This window comes from Podarcis tiliguerta, assembly GCF_965153285.1.
Source record: "Podarcis tiliguerta genome assembly, chromosome: 6".
Taxonomy (NCBI): Eukaryota; Metazoa; Chordata; class Lepidosauria; order Squamata; family Lacertidae; genus Podarcis; species Podarcis tiliguerta.
This window is the reverse complement of record NC_139539.1, coordinates 41,590,277-41,609,570: the sequence shown is the minus strand read 5'-3', so window position 1 is coordinate 41,609,570 and position 19,294 is coordinate 41,590,277. Positions and strand designations below refer to the sequence as shown.

Sequence of the window (19,294 nt, the reverse complement as noted above, 5' to 3'; positions counted from 1 at the left end):
CGCTGCGCTCCCTGGGTTTCGGGCTGCAGGCTGCTGTCCGCAAGCCTTGGGAGCCCAGTGGGAAGCCCTCCATGAATGCTCTCTCACCCATCCAAGTTGGTGGCCGTCACTGCTTCCTATTGGATCAAGTTCCATAGTTCAACTCTGCCCAGAGCAAGGAAGTGCTTTCTTTTATCTGCCTTCAATCTTCCAACATTCAGCTTCAACAAATGTTCATGAGTTAGGAAGATAGTCTTTTCCACTATGATGAGATGTACTATCTTTCTTTTTAGTCAGGATTTTGTTATATATTTATAGCTCTTTGCCCATGAAACTGACCCAGGTCTGCTTCAAGTGGCAGAGGAGGATAAAAGGCGAGTGTTCCCATAATGAGCAAAGCCAATTCAAGGAGAAGAGGAGCCAAATGTGGCTGATCTCTCAGCTGAACCAGTGGAGTGGCCCTGCTAACCTTCTGTTCCTCCCTCTTCTACAAACTGATATATAATGGCTACTGCCAGGTGTTGGTGGGCCTGCCTCCTTTTTCTCCCCCCTTAGTAGCCGAATGGAATGGCTGCTTCAGGTGACCAAAGAACAAAGTCATCTTACTTTTTAATAGTGTGGTGATGATTATTAGCCATGACAGCAGAATATGTCTCTGGTTGTGTGATCTTGAAAACAGTCAACAGCTGATGGTTGGCACAGACTATGCCATGCTGCTCCAGCGGAGACTGAATGCTGGATCAGGACTGATTCTATGAGGCAGTTCTTAAAATCAGTTTTTACTCAGAGTAGCAATCCTGAGGCCATGACTTTACAAGCGTCATTCAGTGGACAGTCTGTCCTTCCTGGCCATTTATTTCCCACAGGGGTTTATGTGCTCACTTTGCACAACAGATAGCAGGATTCAGAGTTACTTGTTGCAAAGTTACTGTGACATTTTGTTGTGATAAGCAAAACATTCAGCTGCAACATAGCACAGAGAACCATTCTGGCAAGATGCAGAACTTTGCAAGGAATACAAAATGAAGTTGGCAGCATGAGCAAACACAAGCGGAGTCAACTTGAGTTCCTTTTAGTTCGGAAAGAATGGTAGGGAAACCTGATCCTGGCTGAATACAGAGGCCAGTCTGAGGAATCTTAACATTCCTCTACCTGCATAGAACATCTCTAGTATTTGAACTCAGTGCAGACCAAACTGCTTTTGATTTTGTCAGGAGTCATTCAGTTCATTAAAATAAAAAAAAGGTTGGAGTATCACCTTCCATTCGTTGGCAGCAACAAAATTCATGAAGGTCAACAAATGCCTCTTCAGGTGTTCAAAGTAATATGTGAGGAGTCAAACCAGATGAGGGTGCACAGAACCCAGAACCAACACCTCTGTGTACCAGCCCTGCCCTGCCCTCTCCTCTCCTTTGCATAGTTAGTGCAGGGGTTGAGCGGAATGCAGTTGGACTTCTCCCCATGACTGGGCATTCTGTACAGTGGGAGTTCCTTATGAGAAAGAGGATTTCCACTGCATTCAGCTCAACTCTGTTAGAGTTGCCCTTTAGACCAAACACATGATCAAGAGAAGAGGGGGTGTGAGGGGCTAGCATCTTGAGACGAACCGGGACATAGGAAACAACTTGGTTCAAAGGTGCCATGTAGCTAGGCTCAGGGCAGCATATTTCCCAGCCATATCTTGTGCGCTGGCCCCTCCTTCCCCTCAGCAAAGTGCAGAAGAGAAATAGCAAAATGCAATGGTGAAGCATCATATGGGAGGACGGTGTTGAAAACTCCTGCAAATGCCTTTCCCACCACAGCTATATCTCAATCAGGTATTTCATTAGGCAGAGGTCCAGAACCCTGGCTGTGGGCCAGGGTGAGCTCTACCTGTTGTACCTCCATTAGAACCTGCCCCTTCCTGACACCAGTTAGGAGAGGAGAAGCAACAAGCAGTATTTCAGTACACAAAGCATTCAGGTATGCATAGCTCCAACCACAGTTCAAGTTGCATTACCTCCTGTTGTATAGACCTCTCACACATGTAAGATGTATTAATTCAGTGGTCTACTACAAATGATTGAGAACACTCTACAAAGCTCCCCCCACCACCACCTTCATAGTGTAAAAACCTCCTTTATTTAGAGATCTGATGGTGAGAACTGGAAGCATAACCTACATGTTAATAGCAGGTAAATGTTGCTTCCATTGCATTCAAAGTAACAAACAACTGTATTTAAAAGAGGGAGTGGGGATTCCTCCCCCCTAGTTGATAAATAGGTAGTTCTTTGCAGTGGCGTAGCGTGGGGGGTGCAGGGGGGGCCGGCCGCACCGGGCGCAACATCTGGGGGGGGGGCGCGCTCGCACTCGCAGCTCTCTGCCCCCTGCTAAAATCCATAGGTTAGGGGGCGCAAATTACTTGCCTTGCCCCGGGTGCTGACAACCCACGCTACGCCACTGGCTTTTGGACCTGTTATTAATTAGAATGGTTTTTTTAAGGTACTACCGGTAATTGTCAGCCATCTCTGCATAAAATACAAATTACATTGTGATATATTATACTGCTGGGATGCATTTTATTTATTATGCTTTGTGGAAAGTAATATACTTATTCATATTTCATACCTATATGATTAGACTGGGGAACAGCAAGTTCTGATCATCACACTTCCATGTTTGTGTTGGTTTGTCTGGGTAAGCGTGACTTTCACAAAAATATGCTTCATCCTGTAAAGGGAAGATGTCTCAAGTCCATTGTTCTGGAAATGTGATTTGCACTTTACTCATGTGACCGAGCAAACTGTGATTGAAATGGGAATTGGAGGGATAGGAATGCTCTGAGTTTGAGTCTGAGATTTTCTAAGCAGCCAAAGGAAATTAGCATTGATGTTTCGCTACCAAATGTGCTTAGAGCTACAGACGTTACTGTTAAAGAGCCATCTGTGTAGAAGCCTAGTTTCTTAGCTATGTTTGGGAGTCGAAAGCTCAGTTTTTCTTTCTTACCAAGACTCTCTGCACCAGAAAAGTGAGTTGGAGAAGAGATAGTCTAGTCTGTGATCAGCCCAAAATGCCCATATGGCTACACACTGAATGTCCTTTCCTTGGGCTTTTTTTTTTTTTGTGGGGGTGTTTCCACAAGCCAAGAACACTGAACCAGCTCCTGTACTGAGCAGCTGGATGCTAGCAAAGCAAGGGCAGGGGAACCGTGGCCCTCCAGCCGTTGCTGAACTCATAACTCTCATGAGCCCCATCCAGCAGAGCCAATAGTTAGGAATGGTGGGAGTTGTAGTCCAACAGCATTTGGAGGGCCACAGTTCCCCACGCATTCAGAGCTAGGTCTGCAGTTAGTAATTGCTGCCAACTGCAAAGCACACTGACTCGTAAGATGGTTCTGGCGCTCCTGCAGTTTAGCAGCCATCACCAGGTTAACTCTTGCATGCGCACTGGTACATTAATCATTATCGGCATTCTGCTTGGATTTGCTGCAGTACACGGTCTTGATCAATTTTTTGGTGTTTGTTTGCGGGAGAGAGACACATTCAGCTAATTAATCTTTATAGGTTTGGAAATTTAAAAGTGACACCACCGCTTCCCTGCCTAATTTCACCTTGAAGCAAATCACACTTTGCAAGAGTACATGTCTTTACTTGCCACTTTGAGCTGTTTTATTGGGGGTATTTGTTGTTGCTGCTGCTGAACACATAGACACACATTTGAGAATGGTTGTGCTTTGAATGTCCATGCATTTCAAAGCTATTGTCTTAGAAATGTTACATGTCTTTTCTTGCAGCTCCTGAAGCGTCCTCATAGTTGGTTGCCCCATCACACGCATAGTGCCTGACCTTTGACCCATGTGGCCATTCTGGTTCTCCATAGGTCCTCTTTTTAAGATTGATTTTAGCTTTTTTTTTGTTGTTGAAAACTACTATTGTTGTTGTTGCTGCTGCCGCTGCTGTTCTTGTTTTTCATTATACCTGTTGAGTTCTTCTTCCCCCTGAAGTCCTGAAGAGCTCTCTCTGGCCACCGCTCACTTTTGTGTTTTTGCTTGTTTGTCTGTTTTACTCCCCAATCCCTCTTTGATACAGATCAAAGTGGTGAATGCGTTCCGTAGCTCCTTGTATGAAGGCCTCGAGAAACCCGAATCCAGAAGCTCCATTCATAACTTCATGACTCACCCAGAGTTCATCCTGGAGGAAGACGAGCCTCGGACCCCATTCCTTGATGGCACTGACGAAGACCCAGAAGCTGAAGAACTCAAAAAGCAAAGTGAGGAGAGCCCAGGCGAGTCCTCACCCCTCAACAAAAATAACAATGCAGTGGACAGCGATACAGCTGAGGACACCATTCCGGAGCCAGAAAGCCCTTTACACAGCTTGGAAACATCAGTTTGACCTCTGAACTTTGATCCTCCTCTTTCTCCCCACCTTCCGCCCCCTCCATGCAACTTAGGCACCAACATCTGACCATACACTGCAGCCACTTCCTGTTAAGTGCTAATACATATATGCCTATTTCCTCCCTCTCTCCCTCCTCCACCCCCCATTTATGATTATTTAGCCGCAGGAACCACAGTACCACATGGCTAGAGATTTGCTTCTCAACCATTGTTTTCGCAACCATTATTTGAGAGAGTTTCTCAGGAGAGAAACTGCCAGCTTCGATACGTCTTGTTCCTTCAAGTTGGGTTCCATGTGTCTGTAACAGTCACTTTCCCTTGTTGAAGTTGCATGCGTGAAGAAACAAGGTTCAGATTCTCTTAAAGCAGCTGTGTGTACAACATCAGATGGTGCAGTTGTGGGGATAGCTCTATTTTATGTGCAGAATCTGAATCTTAGGTGCCTCCCTGTGCCCTTGGGGAGAAGGGATGGGCACTAAGAGGATGCCATTATCAGAGGGGGATCTGAATCAGGTATTGGACATGAAAGTGAACCCAGTCTTCCATTGGGGGGGAGGGGAGAGGGAATGGTACCTGATTTTTACCATTTTTCTGTTTGTGTATTCTCTCTCTCTCTCTCTGTTTCCATGGTGGTATCAATCACCAGAGATAAGAGTGACTTTTAAAGTCTTAAAAATGTCTTCTAAACAATGTGGCTTGAAGAAGGCCAAGCAACAAGGAGTTATGAGAGCACCATTTTCTCTGAGAGAATGAAACATGGCCTCTGGGGGAAATGAGTTGTGTATGAATTAAGAGCAGATCACATAGGCACTCTGTGTTAGCTGAGGTGATTTCTGTTCAATTTGACTTTAGGGTTTTACTATTTTGACTCTCAGATTAATGAAGTCATTGGCCCTATAAGGTCAACATCCCAATTCCACGCCTGATAATAATAATAATAAATGATCCCAAATAACGTTGCATAAGTCCAGACCATGGTCGCTGTATACTTTCAGAAGGCTTATTATGGGAAGAGGGGTAGCTCCTTAGACAGTGCAAAATGTAAAGAAGTTGGGCCAGACCAGCTCTAGTAATGAGCTATTACTACAGCTTCTCTTGCATTTTGTGTGTTGAAGAGTTAACAGTGTAACAGGAATGTAAACGCCTTTGTGAAATTGCAAATGACTTGGTGCTATGGAGTTGGGCCTAGTTACATCACAAAGCACCTTCCTCAGTTATAATTTGAATGAGGCATAGCAATACAGCTTCTCCACATTTCTCATTAGGAGTGCCTTCCCTTTTCATTTCACTGAAACCGGCCTGCATCCTTTCCCCAAAATTGATGTTGCGGCTTAAGCTGCCTAATAATAATAATATTTTTTTAAAAAAAAATGCTGGAGAAGGTAAATCAGCTCTTGCATTGAACGAGGGTGGCGTCATCCTCATCTTAGCACACATCTCCTAGTATTAAGATGCTGGTCGGGCAACAGCCTTGCAGTGTGTAGTCATATGGGGAACTTGCTGGAACTCTTCAGAGCATATCTCAGTGAGGGCCAGTTTGTACGAGAGAGAGAGAATGTAAAGCATGGGCATCCGCAGTTTTAAAAACCGAGGGCAAAACTTGGTGTGATGGGTCACGACAGAATGCTTAACCTGGGAAGTGCTGCCTGGAAGCAAAGAGAGAGCCTAGTTGCTTGTAGCTGTATCTCCTTTCTGGCCATCACCCCGACGTTCAAAAGTGTACAGCTTTCCTTTGGAAGAACGCACAGCAGAAACTCCTGTGCCTTGTCTAAGCACTGCCCAAAGCACCGCCTGCCACGTGGGGAGACGGTACTTTGCCAAGAGATAAGTGTTCCTTAAAGAAACAAGCAAAATGAAACTTAATTGAGTGTTTTGGTTTCATTTTTAAACTCAAAACCCCTTCGCCTTGCGGGTTGATTCCTGAATTCCATTGCAAGTTTGAGGTAGACCTGTGAAAACCCCTTCTCAGTAGATCTTCTGTTCCAATGCTGGTGTAAAGAGGACTTCAGTGCTAGGCGCAAGGAGCTGCTAATATCTCGGGGGGTGGGGGGGTGGGGAGAAATAACCATCAGTGACCATCTTAATTGCAAATAAGGCACCATTCCATCCCCACAACCCTGTTTTCCTTCCAGATAAATTCACTTCCATTCATCCGAACATCGGGAGGAATTTAAAGAGGGAAACTGCCATCTCTTGCTGTGTGACCTATCAAACAAGACTAAGAAAAACTTTTGTTTAGTTACGTTCTAAAGATTACATTGCTTCAAAGGTCATTTTTCTATTTTAAAAACTTGCAAAAAAAAAGTGGTGTTATGCGCTTGCATAAATATTCGTGGGAGGGGATCCTGATAGTTTTTTTGCTGTTGTTTCTTTGATATTTTTCCTTACCTCAAACATGTTTTGGAAGAAGAAAACGTGGCCCTCACAAAGTCACTCCCAGAGATCTGTAATTGACCGGTGTGGTGAGGGGGGGGGGTCTGGCCTACATTTTAGTCCATTGTTTTTCTTTTTGTGTGTCTAGCTTCCTCGGGAGGGAGGGGCAGGTGGGGAAATAATTATATAAATATTATGCAAAAAATATATAGTTTTCTTTAGATCAGAAACAGATATTTTTAAGTCAGCCATATGTATTTTGTTTAAAGGAAACAGAACTGCTGAGTTATGTCACTGCAGTGGAATGTAGTCACATGGCTGGCGGTTGGAATTTAGCGATGGGCCAGACTCCAGTCGGCTTCCTTTTCTCTGAACAGCCATCTTTGTACTTTAAAAAGAAAAAAAAAGAAATCAGTTGTGTTATACAGAAATGTTTTTTATATAAATTATGTTGATATGGCTGGTTGCTTAAAGTATAAGTGTTTATTGTGCATAACATTCTTAATGTAAAATAGGTTGGGTTTTAGTTTTTTCTTTCTTTCCTATTTTAGTTTCATTGATATAACTGGCAGCAGTTGGCTGGCTTAAGTTATTCAGGAACTATTAACAAAACAAAACATGTGGCCGAGAAAGAGTGCTGAAGATATGAGGCACGAGCCCCAATCCACAGTCATGTAGGGATACACACACACACACACATACCCCAAAATGAATGGCCAGCATTTTGGGCTTCCATGGCACAGATCACCTGTTTGGGGGATGGAGGGGCAAGGGAGACCTCAGTTAAGTCACCACTACCACCACCTTCCCAAACAGTTGAACAGCACTGCCAAAGGTTGACTGCACCAGCCACGTCTTAGCGGAAAGATAAGTAAAACCAGTTCAACAAAGACCAGCACCTGGTAGGGTGCAGGGCTGCTGTTGTTTTAAGTCCACAAGGCATCCTTTTATGTGCATTTAGATAGCATCCATGTAAGGCAATCCACGCACCAAAGCCTAGTTCTGTGTATGATCTGCCTTTCGGGGATGGGGATAGATTGCAATTTCTCTGAAACATACCATGAAGGGCGGGAAGATATTTGCTGCCAATCGAGTGATCCTTGGGGGGTGGGGATAATTCAAGGTTGTGCCATGCCAGTCAGGAAATGAGGTAATATCCTGTGATGTGTGTTACTTTGCCTTGGAATGCTGTGTTGTTGTTGTTTTATAAGAGAGAAAAAAGAAACCCTGGACATAATTTTGCATCCAGTTCTTAATCGTAGGAATTTATTCTCTTTTTGTTAAATAAATTGGCAGATTGGTACCAAAGACATTACATCACTTCCTGTGTGCAATGAAGACTATCCATTTTTAGGAGTTAGAATTATGTAATTGGTTATTTTTATTGAGTCGCACAGGGATCTGACTTAATTTTTTTCAAAAGTTTTGTGCAATAAGTTTTAAGATAATATTATTTTAAAACACAAAAAGACAACTACAGAAGGAAAACAAATCTAATTGTAATTTTAGCCATGGGCAGTCATGAGCAGACATCAGTCTTGCTTAAGGGCAAATTTTGAATTGTTACTGGAATTCTCTGCCTGTGTTTTCACTTGCCTCTTCTCTTCGAAATCAACACAAGGCTCTATCGTGATGGAGCTGAAGTCCACTGAAGACTCCTAAGGCCTTTAATTTTAAATGGTCCACATCCCAAGATCCCCTTCATCCACCCAGAGGAACTGTGTCCACTTTACAGCATCTCCCCCTCTCCATCCCGGTCTACTCTTCCTTTTGGTTGAGGTTAAGACAAATGCTTGAGGTGGGTGCAAGCCTGATCGCAACCACAGTTTTAAAGAGGAGCAGGGAGGTCTTGGAAGCCTAATGCCAACCATCATCTTTTCACACCTGCTCAAGAAGTCACCGGTCAAGGTTAACTCTGGACAAGGGCTCTTCTTCCTCAGCAGAGCACCTTGATGAGAGAAGGACAAGCTGCCTGCACCACTGAGGAGAGAATATGGCTGCGACGAGAACTCTCTCTCTTTGTCTTGTCCACTCTGCCTTTAGAATACCTTCAATCATATATTGGAAGCAATGTAGCTTCCACGTCGGTCCTTCTCCCACTCTCTGCAGTCATGGTAATAACCCTGCTAACCAAAAGGGCCAAAATCTGCAAATTCATGTGCCCTTTGATGAACCCATGGCTAAGACTACTTGTTTGTTTTTTTCTGCCCATGAATAAATATATATACAGTATTGGAATAGATATTTGTGTATATATTTATTTGAATGAAAAGGCTTTTCTAAAGAAGCATGCAGATTAGAATTTACGTTTTCTTCCCCCTTTTTTCCAGTAACTAGTATAATAAGCACTGGTATTTTTGTATAAAAAAAGAAAAAAAAAGACAAAACAAAAGACTGAATATTATGTGGTATGCATGACATAAACAAATGGTGGTTTCAAAGCAATATGTACCCTGATGTGTTTGCCATATTCTAGAGTCCAGCTTAAAGTGCACCTGATCTGTAATTGCATTTTGATATTATTTAATCTCTATGTACAATGTTTTGCATGTATTTATATGGTTCTTGGGAAGAATTTTTTGTTTTGTTTGGGGGGAGGGGTAAGGAGGGAGGGATTGGAATGATTGACAATGAGCTTCTTCCAGAACATTTGAAACTCCAAGCAGAGGTAATGCTGATTGGAACCATGATGGGGAAATCAAGCCAATTTTTTTTTCAAAGGTGCAACAGGCGGGGAAAGGGATAAAAGTTTTGAACTAATAAAGCATTTTTTGCTGTTGAGCAAAAACAGTGCGTGAGTGCGTTGAGAGAATAAACTGTGCCCACTTGTAACCGTGATGTCTTCAATATATGTCCCACCAGTTTTTGAAGTCACTGATCATCTACTGAAGCTGAGATGAAGGAGAACCTGAAGGAATGTAAAAGTTTGGCTTGGAACAAAATTGTAGTGTGAAAACAGTCTTTAAAAAATATATATAACTAAAATTGATGTGACGTTTTCAATATCCAGTGTGCACAGCTGCACAAAACCTCTGCCACTTCGGTCACCTCTCTGCAAGGTCCAGAAAGAGCCATCAAATACTAGCCCAGGCAGCATGCCAGCACAGAGAGAAATCCAAATGATAATTTATTTCAACGGCTGAAAGGCAGCAAGCAGTGCTTTGCAAATGGTGGATTTTTAATCACAAGCCCACAAAGGTGGAGAAACAACATGGATAATAAATGTTCTTAACATAAGGCAGCAACTTACTCCAGTTACAGCAGTTAAGATCTGTAAACAAATAATAATGTTATTTCTAGCATTTCTTATCCTTTCCAAGAAAGTACCACAGGAGCAAAAATAGAATGCTCCATTTCAGTAGGTTTGTTGAGTGTAAGATGAAAAGATCAGTTCATATATTACACTTGTGGTTTGAGCACTTTGAAAGCATGTTCTTGAATCAGGCATTGAATGAGCTAGATATGTGCACTTATCACACCCTATGGTTCATCATAAAAACCTGGCAAAAAGTGTTCTGATCATTCTCCTTGAGCCACAATACGTTTTCATGATGCACATATGGTGAAATAAATGTATGTCCTTCAACTTCCATGGGGTACCTGCTAAAAGTGGGGTGTCTGAAACAATCCGCACCATTCAGCAAAATGAGATGCAAAATGTCTTCAGTCTATGAAGGGTATTGTGCTCCACCACATTTCTTTAATAGGAAGAATAAAAAATCTCTTATTACAGCAAACGTTTGCAACTTTAACATCTTGCTTTTCTTCCCTCCTCTCTATTCTATACATGACAGCTGAGTAGTAACTCCCATTCTGCCATTAAATTCATTGGGACTTGCTTCCAGCTAAGTGATTATGGGCTTGCAGCTGTACTCCCCTTCAGAGTAAGCAGGATTACTTCATAGTGCAGTGCAATGGTTCAACAATGCAGCTGATCCTTATAGGATAGTAGCAAAAGAAGCCCCCATATTTCCAAACCTAACTAGTGAGACAGGATATAAATGTTTTTAGAATCCAGTCTGTACCCTGCTCATGCTGGAAGAGGGTTAAGCAGGAGTGAATTCTGCATCTAGGAGAATTGTGCACCGAAAGGGCAAGATTCAGTGGATCAGGCAAGCTAGAAAACTGGTCTGTTTCACTTAAATTTGTATTTTATGATCAAACATTTTTCATCCCAAAAATATTGTTGGAAGCAAATCCCCCAGCTTATTCCAAAACATATTTCTTAAGTCAACATTCTGTGAAGATAACAGAGGGGATTTGAGCAAAAGCTCTCCATTTGGATAAGGAACAACTGCAGAAAGTTTATTTTGTTTCTAATAGTGACCTAGAAGTGAAAGTTGAGCAGGTGTTTCTCCTTTAATCAACAAGACGCAACACCTGCTCAAATTCAGTTTCTTGAATGAGGGAACTGAAGCCTTGCTCCTATATTAAGTCTGGGAAATTATAATAACCCTATTACTTTCCAGTTTGTTGGTGGTTCCTGCTTACCAAGCGCCATTCTTGAGGTTTCTCAGCAGTGTGATTTAAATGAGACTCTGGATGTGTGAAAAGCCCTTGCCTATGCAGGGTTTCGCATAGCTTGTTGGCCTATTGAAAGCAGTTCTCTGCTAGGGTGGTCAATTGTGGAAACAAGGTCATCTCCTGCACCTTTTAGAGCAGGAATGTCATCAGGTGCTGTCTGCATGATAAGTTACACCTGATGAGCTTAGCTCTTCAACACCACTATTAAAGATGAGGGAGCCTGGCTCTCTTTTTGGATTTAGCCACTGGATTCTCAGCCCATGCAACAGATTCAGCAAGGGTAGCATTTACACAACAACACAGACTGCTGGCATGCACAGGTAGGCTCATGGTTTTAAATGTGCTGAGCCCCATAGAATCCTGTCCAGGGTTGTTTTGCTTTTGTGCACAAAAGTCTCATTTAAATCAGGCCAGGATAATGCTAAAACAAATGGTCAAGTAATGCTAATGGAGAAGTTTGCTGTTTTGGAGAGTAGGGAAATGTGTTAGTGTGATCTCAGGCTGGGGAGAGAAGCAAGCAGGCCTGTGAATCTCCAAAGGGCCATGATTTTCTTTGTATGTAATTCTTTGTAATAATATCCCTTTGTGATTAAAAACCTGAGCCAAATAAGTACTTGGCAGAGAGCAGGATGATTGCAGGGTCACAGCAAGGTCATCGTTGCTTCCAAAATTGCAAGTGAGATACAGATGTTATAGCTGAGCAGTTTCCTATTGTGGTTGTTTTTCCTATGCTGCCATACAATGATGCCAAATTACTTGTGGTTGTTGGACTTTCCTTTAAAAGAGCAGATCAATTATTTACCTGATCATTGTCTGAATTCTGTGGCCTGTGTGATTCTTGTTAGCATGTGACCTGTGCTCCTTTTGTGCCATAACCTGGTAGATGTGAAAGCTGCCATTTTTGTGCCTTTCAACCAGCCCACCACTGCCCACGCTCCCTGTTCCATCATCTGCCGATGATTTGCAGCTGCTGTTTCTTGACAAATGAGTGATAGAGGAACTTTTGGAGATTTCAGGTTACAGCCACTCCCAAGTAAGACTTCATTGGCAATCCTGGGACCAAGATCTATTAGAGACCAAAAAAGGAAGCCCTGTTCAGGCATTCAGTTTATTATGCACATGAGTCTTAATGCTGCCTCTCCGTCATGTCACTGTTTCCATGCATGCTTCTTTCCATGAGCTGAAGAGCAAACGCATGCAGCGGGGAGTCTCCTGCATTTGTGAAGCTTCTGCATGGGGTTTAGGACCCTGAACAATCATGCACACAGGGTGGTCTTCACTGCAGAAATTCACTTTCCAACCTTTTCAGCATTCTTGGGAATGGTGACATGACTGCAGGAGCAGGGTTGGCCAGCAGGTCCCTGCCTTTTTCACACAAGATAAGCCTAAAGGCCACAGCATCAATAGTTGGGTATATGCTACGGGCTTCATCAAACATTAGCAAGTATAGTGCAAGTTACAGATACATGTGTCCCTGCTAGTGTTGCAACATAGGTGTGCATTATAGGTATAACAGCTAGAGGACTCAATGGCTCGTGTTTTCTCAAACAGCCAATTGATGACAGCCTGAAATTAGATGAAAATTTCAGATGGACAAAGCCATCAAGCTGGAATTCTTGGCAGACTATCCATCTTAATGGGGTCAGCACGGAAGTTCCTTTTGGAGGTTACACAGCAGCCTGCATAGGTGACTTTGAATTCTTTCTAGAAACTCAAATATTACAGGTTTTGATGGGATAAATCTCATGTTAGTTCAAGTGCACAGGTTTGTGAGGAATAGCGATAAGAGAACCAGAAGAGTGAGAGTGAATATAAGAGTCCCCAGTCTGAGCAGAAAAGTAGCTGGGCTTTTGGGGGGGTCCAGATCAGTTTCAAAGTAAACCTCTGGCACCCATGAGCAGGCAGGAGTACATCCAGCTCAATGTTTCACAGTGAATCCCCGGTGCAAGTTGCAGTTGCTGCCTTTTGTGTCGCCAGTTTGCGTGAAGTCAATGTTGCTTCCCTTGGCCTTAAATCCTATCATTCATTTTGGCCACAATACTTTTTTGTCTGAGCGGGTGTGGAATCAGACTCCCTCCGTCCATTCAAAAAACAGTCCAAAATCTTTAGGGAGGCTAGTTTGTTGGCTGTTTTTGGGCCTTGCCCACTTTCTGAACAAGTCTGTTGGCTTCATGATTTCTAGAAAACTGGATTGGGATTGTTTACTCAGGCTATTTGCTGCTTGTAAACAGAGAAATTGGACCCAGCAGATCACTGCCTCATTCTATTGGCAAAAAGAAAAAGGAGAAATACGGTAAAACAATTAAAAAGCGTAAACCAAGCAAAGCCTCAATAGATATCAGTGCCGAATATTTACTGCCTCTTGTCTTCTGTGTCTGTCGCCGTCATGTGGTCCTCCACAGTCCGTCGCTGACAAATCCAGCCTGCGTGTGTGAGGCCATCCGTTGTCCATGGGCAAGCATTTTTTAAAAATTAATTGTAAATAAAAAGAATCAAAAATGTGGCCCATTTCTTCTGCTTCTTGGTATGTTTTGCGTCTCCAGCTGTGTCAAGTTGTGAGCTTTGAGGGGAGGGTGGAAAGGAGTAAAAATGAAGAGATTGTTCACATGTGGTTAGTTTCTGGCCTTGAATCTTGCCGTCCCAAAGAACTGAACCATGTTTGGGAAGCCTGAGGCCTTGCTTGTGGGCTCTTAAATAGTGCCCCACTTGTGCCCCCTCTTAACTCACCCAATGGTGTTGGTGCATTTGCAGATGTGAACACATCCAACTGTTTGGACTAACATATGAAATTGTCTGGCTAAATGGCAGCGGAGCCACTCCAGTATGTAGTAAATTGCTTGAGATGTTCTGCTCATTTGACCTCATACAACTAATGCTGCAGCCAAAAACTTGGTAGTATGGTAGAGTAGGGGTGGGAGAGGGATTGATTGCAAAATAGCCAGATGAGAAATCTAGGTAGCCTGATGGGTAATACAATTAAGTGAATAGAATAGGGGATGCATGAATTCATTTAAATATCCACAAGTAAAAGGGTTAAAGTTATGTGGCACCATCCCAGAGTTGTCCATTGAACCTAATTGTACTTCCTCCAAGGTAAGTGTGCTTAAGTTTGCTGCCTTGCTTTCTTTTAATGAAAGCTTGCACCTTCTGGGGAAAGGGCTGGGCCATCCCCAAGGATTCAAGAGCCCCACAGGCGCACTGCACTGTCATTACAATCCTAGTTTTGTCTTCCTGGAGCTGTCATGGTGGCCAGCTGTCATGAACTAGTTGGACATGGAGGAATGGTAGGAGAAGCCATCTGGAGAATCACCAAGGGAAGAAGACTCAGAACCCAGGGACATAAAACTAGCCCCCATTTGAGGTCTTGGACTTGTCACTGAAATTTTCCACAGTGCCCATAATGTGTCAGCGCTGGGGCATTGTGAGAATTTACAGTGGCCACTTCATCAGAGCACTTGCTGCTGCAAGGATCATGGGAAGACATTTTGCCAAGGACCCCTTCAAACCTTGAATTGGCCTTGCCTGCTAATAGGAGGAGGAAACACTAGATCATGAAGGACATGTTGGACCAATATTTATCCTGCTAAAAGACAAGTGTTCATTTCCTCACTGGGCTTATCAGTGAAGCATTCAAGGCCAGGTGCTAGATAGTCTCAAAACCTAGTAATTATTTGACCTCTTTTAATCTAATCATTGATGTAGAAGACCCAGTCTAATGCTGCCTGTTTGGAACCTCCCCTTTTGAGGTAGGACAATCACATGTTCCCTTTACTTCAAGCAGCTCTGGCATGCATCATGTGCCCAAGACATGTTCCATCAGCCTACTGTGCTAATAGCAATTATTTGCAATCACCGTAAGGGATGGTGACTTTTATCTGCCTGGATAAATTGCAGAGTGATTATATTGCCTAGTGCAGCTTTTGCCAAGCTGGTGCACTGCAGAGGCTTTGAACTATAACTTCCATCAGTCCCAGATAGCATACTGACACTGGGGCTGACGGGAGTTACAGTCCAGTATCTGGAGGACACCAGGTTAGCTGAAGTGCAAGCAGCACTTTTAATTATGGACATGATCCAACCCAAATTAAGATGGATTTTAACAAGAGAGTAAAATTAGGATTGCCATACATCTGGAATTTCCAGGACGTAACCAGAATACTGCAGTCAGAAGCAGTGTCCGGGCAGAAACCGGATGTCAGGGAAATCCAACCATTACCCCCCCCCCCCATGTCAGCAGTTTTGCCAAAAAAGTTCAACTTTTGTGTCCGGATTTCCCCTTTTTGAAATATGGCAACCCTAGTAAAATGTGTGCCAAGTGTTTTCTTTAGACATGATTGTGTCCGTGAATTGTGCAAGAGACATTTCTGTATCCAGGAGAAATATTCTTATCTGCTCCCCCCTCCATTGATCTTTATAGGACACAGTTTGGGAGCACAGGAAGTAGTCTTAGAGAAAGGAAATAACAACAAAAAAGCTAGCTATGCATTCTACACTGGCTCTGGGTTGGTCAGCTGCTAGTCTTGCAGAGTTTCTCCAGGGCAACAACATGAGCTAAGTTGGAAGCCCTGAAAAAGCATTTCCAGAGTCCAAATGTAAAGCAATCTAGATGTTTTCAAGCTGCTGGTGTTCAAATGAAGCGAAACGGCATAGCAGGTCAAAACCATTTTCACCGGTGGCGTTATGAACACCTTTCCACCCTGTTACAAGACTTATCTACATGTAAATGACTCTTGACAAGTACATCACATGCTGGACACTAATTTTAAATTTGAGGGTACAACTCAAAAGGTGAGTTTACATTGCATTGTTTGATGCAAGATTTCATTCCCCTGTAAACAAACCCAGATGGTCTGAACCTAATCCAGTTATTTTCTGCTTCCAAATAAGTCACTGTAAGACTGCAGGCAGACTTAAATTAGTGTTGCCGATGGGGGATTTCTCTCCAAAGAAAATACTAGTTTAAAGGGGATTTTCCTCGGGATCACAGGAAAGGATTAAAGCATCCCTCTGCCTGCTGTAAGCCCAATAATTATTAGCACCCCCCCCCCCATAAAAACATGCAATTTGCATACAAAACCATAGATGCTGTAACAAAATGCCACATCTGCAAAAATGCATTGTCCCCTTATACTATTCCCATTTACATGCCTGAACATCAGTGGTCTCTCTCATTGAGCTGGCTTTTAGATGATAGTTCAGTGGTGCCGTGCATTCTTTATCTTTACTTTTAACATTAAACAGACATTTAATTTAACTTGTTAATTCCAAGCATCCTGGGGGACATACTATTCTTAATGCCCAGAGTTCTAAGGAGAATCCTATTTATAGAAATAGCAAATTTATTATGACTCTGCATCCTACATGATTATTTGGCAGCTTGGACCAGCTTGAGAACCTTTGCCCTGCCCTATCTTGCCTAAGCACATATACCTGAAATAATTTTCAAGTATTACCCTCCATTTCCTATTTTCCATGTGTTAGATTCTGGAATGTAAACTTGAGAGACCTCTTGTACTCTGTAACGCATCAGGGATACTGATGATGCAGCATTAATAATCTATAACTAGGGAGCCTGGCAACTTCTGAATAGTTTATGAACACTGAATATATAACATGCAAATATACATTTTTTCATTCAACTATGTACAAGCACCTCAGAGGAGCAGACTACCCCTATTTTATGAAAGGTGAAAACTCACAAGTATGTAAAAAGAGCTATGATCAAACTCTGCAGATAAAAAATGTAAAGGACAGTGAGAATCTCACATCATAAACTTAACCTCAAAATTTGATTCTATTATCTACGATAATTCAATGACCTATTTTTAGTGCAAGACTTTTTTTAAAAAAAGAAATCTGGCTCTTCAGTCCTTTTATGTTGCCATCTCAATTTGGGGCAAGTAAAAGCTGAGAAGCCATGACAGGTGGCAAATTCCTATTCTATTCTGCACAACATTTTGGAAATAAAACATTGAAACACATTTCCGACATTAACTTTATTTAAAACACAAATACTTCTCTCTCCTGCAGACTGTTTAAAGAAATAGCAAACATATCTGATTCAGATACAGTGATTTAAATAGAAAACAAAAAGATGCACAGAAAGCAATGGAGTCTGTAGTTAAAAGCCTAGAGAGGAATCTCTTGTATGGAAAAACAAAAAACAAAAAAATGAAGAAAAATGTCAACAAACAGAAGGTTCTGCATAAGCAGACACAAACTATTGCAAACTATTCACAGTCTCAAATGTCTGTTACTTTTGTTCACCGTCAGAAGTTCTCTGGTTTCCCACTTTTTTGGAGCAATGTGTCAACTAGCAGTTAATGCAGGGCAGCTTTTAACATAAATTTAAAAGTATGACTCTATTCAACCATATTTTGCACAGGCAAAATTTCAATGTGAACTTGCAAAGCACAGAGTTTTTCCAAGTTAAAGTGAATATATTTACAACAGAATCAAGCAATTTTTTATTCTTGGTAGGAACGCAACCAGAAAGATCCTGCAGATAACAACAATAGTCAAAAGGTAATCATATGAAATATGGATGTAAGAATGATAGGGTATACAATACACCCAAGTCTCCACAGCCACGCTGTAGAGTTCATGGAACACTGCCGAATAAAGATCATTGGTGGGGCTTCAAGTGCTGAACATGGGTACAAAAGTTTGCAGGTGGGCAGTTTCAGAACCACAGCTGAGAACTGTGTGGATTTGGCAGGGAAGAGTGCATATATATGGTTTACCTGGTTTACCTGCCAAAAGGCAGCATTCCAAAGCTTTGTTTTAAATGACCGGTGCAATATCAGCAAAAAAGGCCATCAGTTCAGGAAAAAAAGAACAAAACCTGAGAATAACCTCACATGCCCTTGTAGGGCATGTTTTAAAAACAATAATTCTTTTTAATGAATATAGGTACACACACAAAAATTCTTAGCTTTTGCCTTATGGAGTTTATGCTTGCTAGTGGAAACTAGTCTAAATGGTACAGAATAACAGTGAGGAAGATTTTTTTTAAAAAAAGTTCAATATTCTTTCCTTCTTCCTAAAGCCACGCTTGCCATGTGGCAGTAAGTTCGGATGGAGATTACTACATTTCTGCTCTTCCACATTTTAAACTGTACTCCTGGCTCTAGAATCAAATTTGAAAATATAATTGCATGACTCAAAGAGCTGACACAGTAACTTGGGAATACAGAAATTACCCCCAAAAAAATCACAATGAAGAAGCTGTGAAACAGACATTGAGGTTTGCCACAAGGCTGGAAAACATAATGTGACAGTTAAGTAACAAAAATATATACAGGAAGGTTGTTGAGTCAACAAGTGGACCCTAGTTGAAATGTTCGTGGTTTTCTCAAAGTATTTCAGGTGGGCAGGATAGTAACAAGACAGTCATATAGGAACATCTCTCTGACCAGCAGGGCAATACAGGACAATCAAATGCAGCCAATTTCTTTCATCAGTTCAAGTGTGCTTTAAGACTTGCCATAACTTCACCAAGAAAAGGGTAATCTTGGTTATCCAACAAAATATACAACATTTATTTTCTCTCAGAATAAACCATATGGGGATGAAATCAGCTGTCAATCATTTCAGAAAGTTCAAGCAAGAGGTCGTCCTCATCTTTTCCTGGGTCCAGATCAATCTCTGCTTCCAGTTTGCCTCCTGAGATTTCCCATATCAGCTTTTCAAAGTCATCGTCTACTGAGGTGGGTGTCTTCCCAGGTCCTGTTGAGCTCAGTCTGCGTGTTTTTACTGCTGCATGGGAAGAGGTTGCACCTGCTGTCTCTGCTTGCAACGTGGAGGCTGCCTGGTTCTCCATATGCAGTTCGGAGCTTCACAAAGAGGGAAAAGATAACAATATGATACATCTCCAAGGGGGAAACAGATATCCTGTCTGGACGTGGGGAACCCTTAGCCCCAGTAGAATGGTGTGATATTAATAAGCTGTGCAGGAGGTTTCTCCTCTAGCAGCAGACAGGTCATAAGTTAGTTACAAATCTGAAACTTAAATAGGCAGGATGCAGGTACATAAAGAGT

At 42.3% G+C, this 19,294-nt stretch overlaps 2 protein-coding genes across 35 annotated transcripts in view; one reads left to right on the top strand and one right to left on the bottom strand.

Moving 5' to 3' along the window:
* Positions 1–18,261, top strand: part of ATP2B4 (ATPase plasma membrane Ca2+ transporting 4) — a 164,761-nt gene extending 146,500 nt beyond the window's left edge. For all 18 annotated transcript variants that reach the window (XM_083445511.1, XM_083445526.1, XM_083445516.1 and 15 more), the window contains one exon: positions 4,047–18,261. In XM_083445511.1, the coding sequence (XP_083301637.1) occupies positions 4,047–4,352 (306 nt within the window). In that variant the 3' untranslated portion in view covers positions 4,353–18,261. The remainder of the gene's footprint in view (positions 1–4,046) is intronic.
* Positions 17,236–19,294, bottom strand: part of ZC3H11A (zinc finger CCCH-type containing 11A) — a 21,662-nt gene continuing 19,603 nt past the window's right edge. For all 17 annotated transcript variants that reach the window (XM_083445542.1, XM_083445540.1, XM_083445535.1 and 14 more), the window contains exon 18: positions 17,236–19,089. In XM_083445542.1, coding sequence (XP_083301668.1) covers positions 18,831–19,089 — 259 coding nt within the window. In that variant the 3' untranslated portion in view covers positions 17,236–18,830. The remainder of the gene's footprint in view (positions 19,090–19,294) is intronic.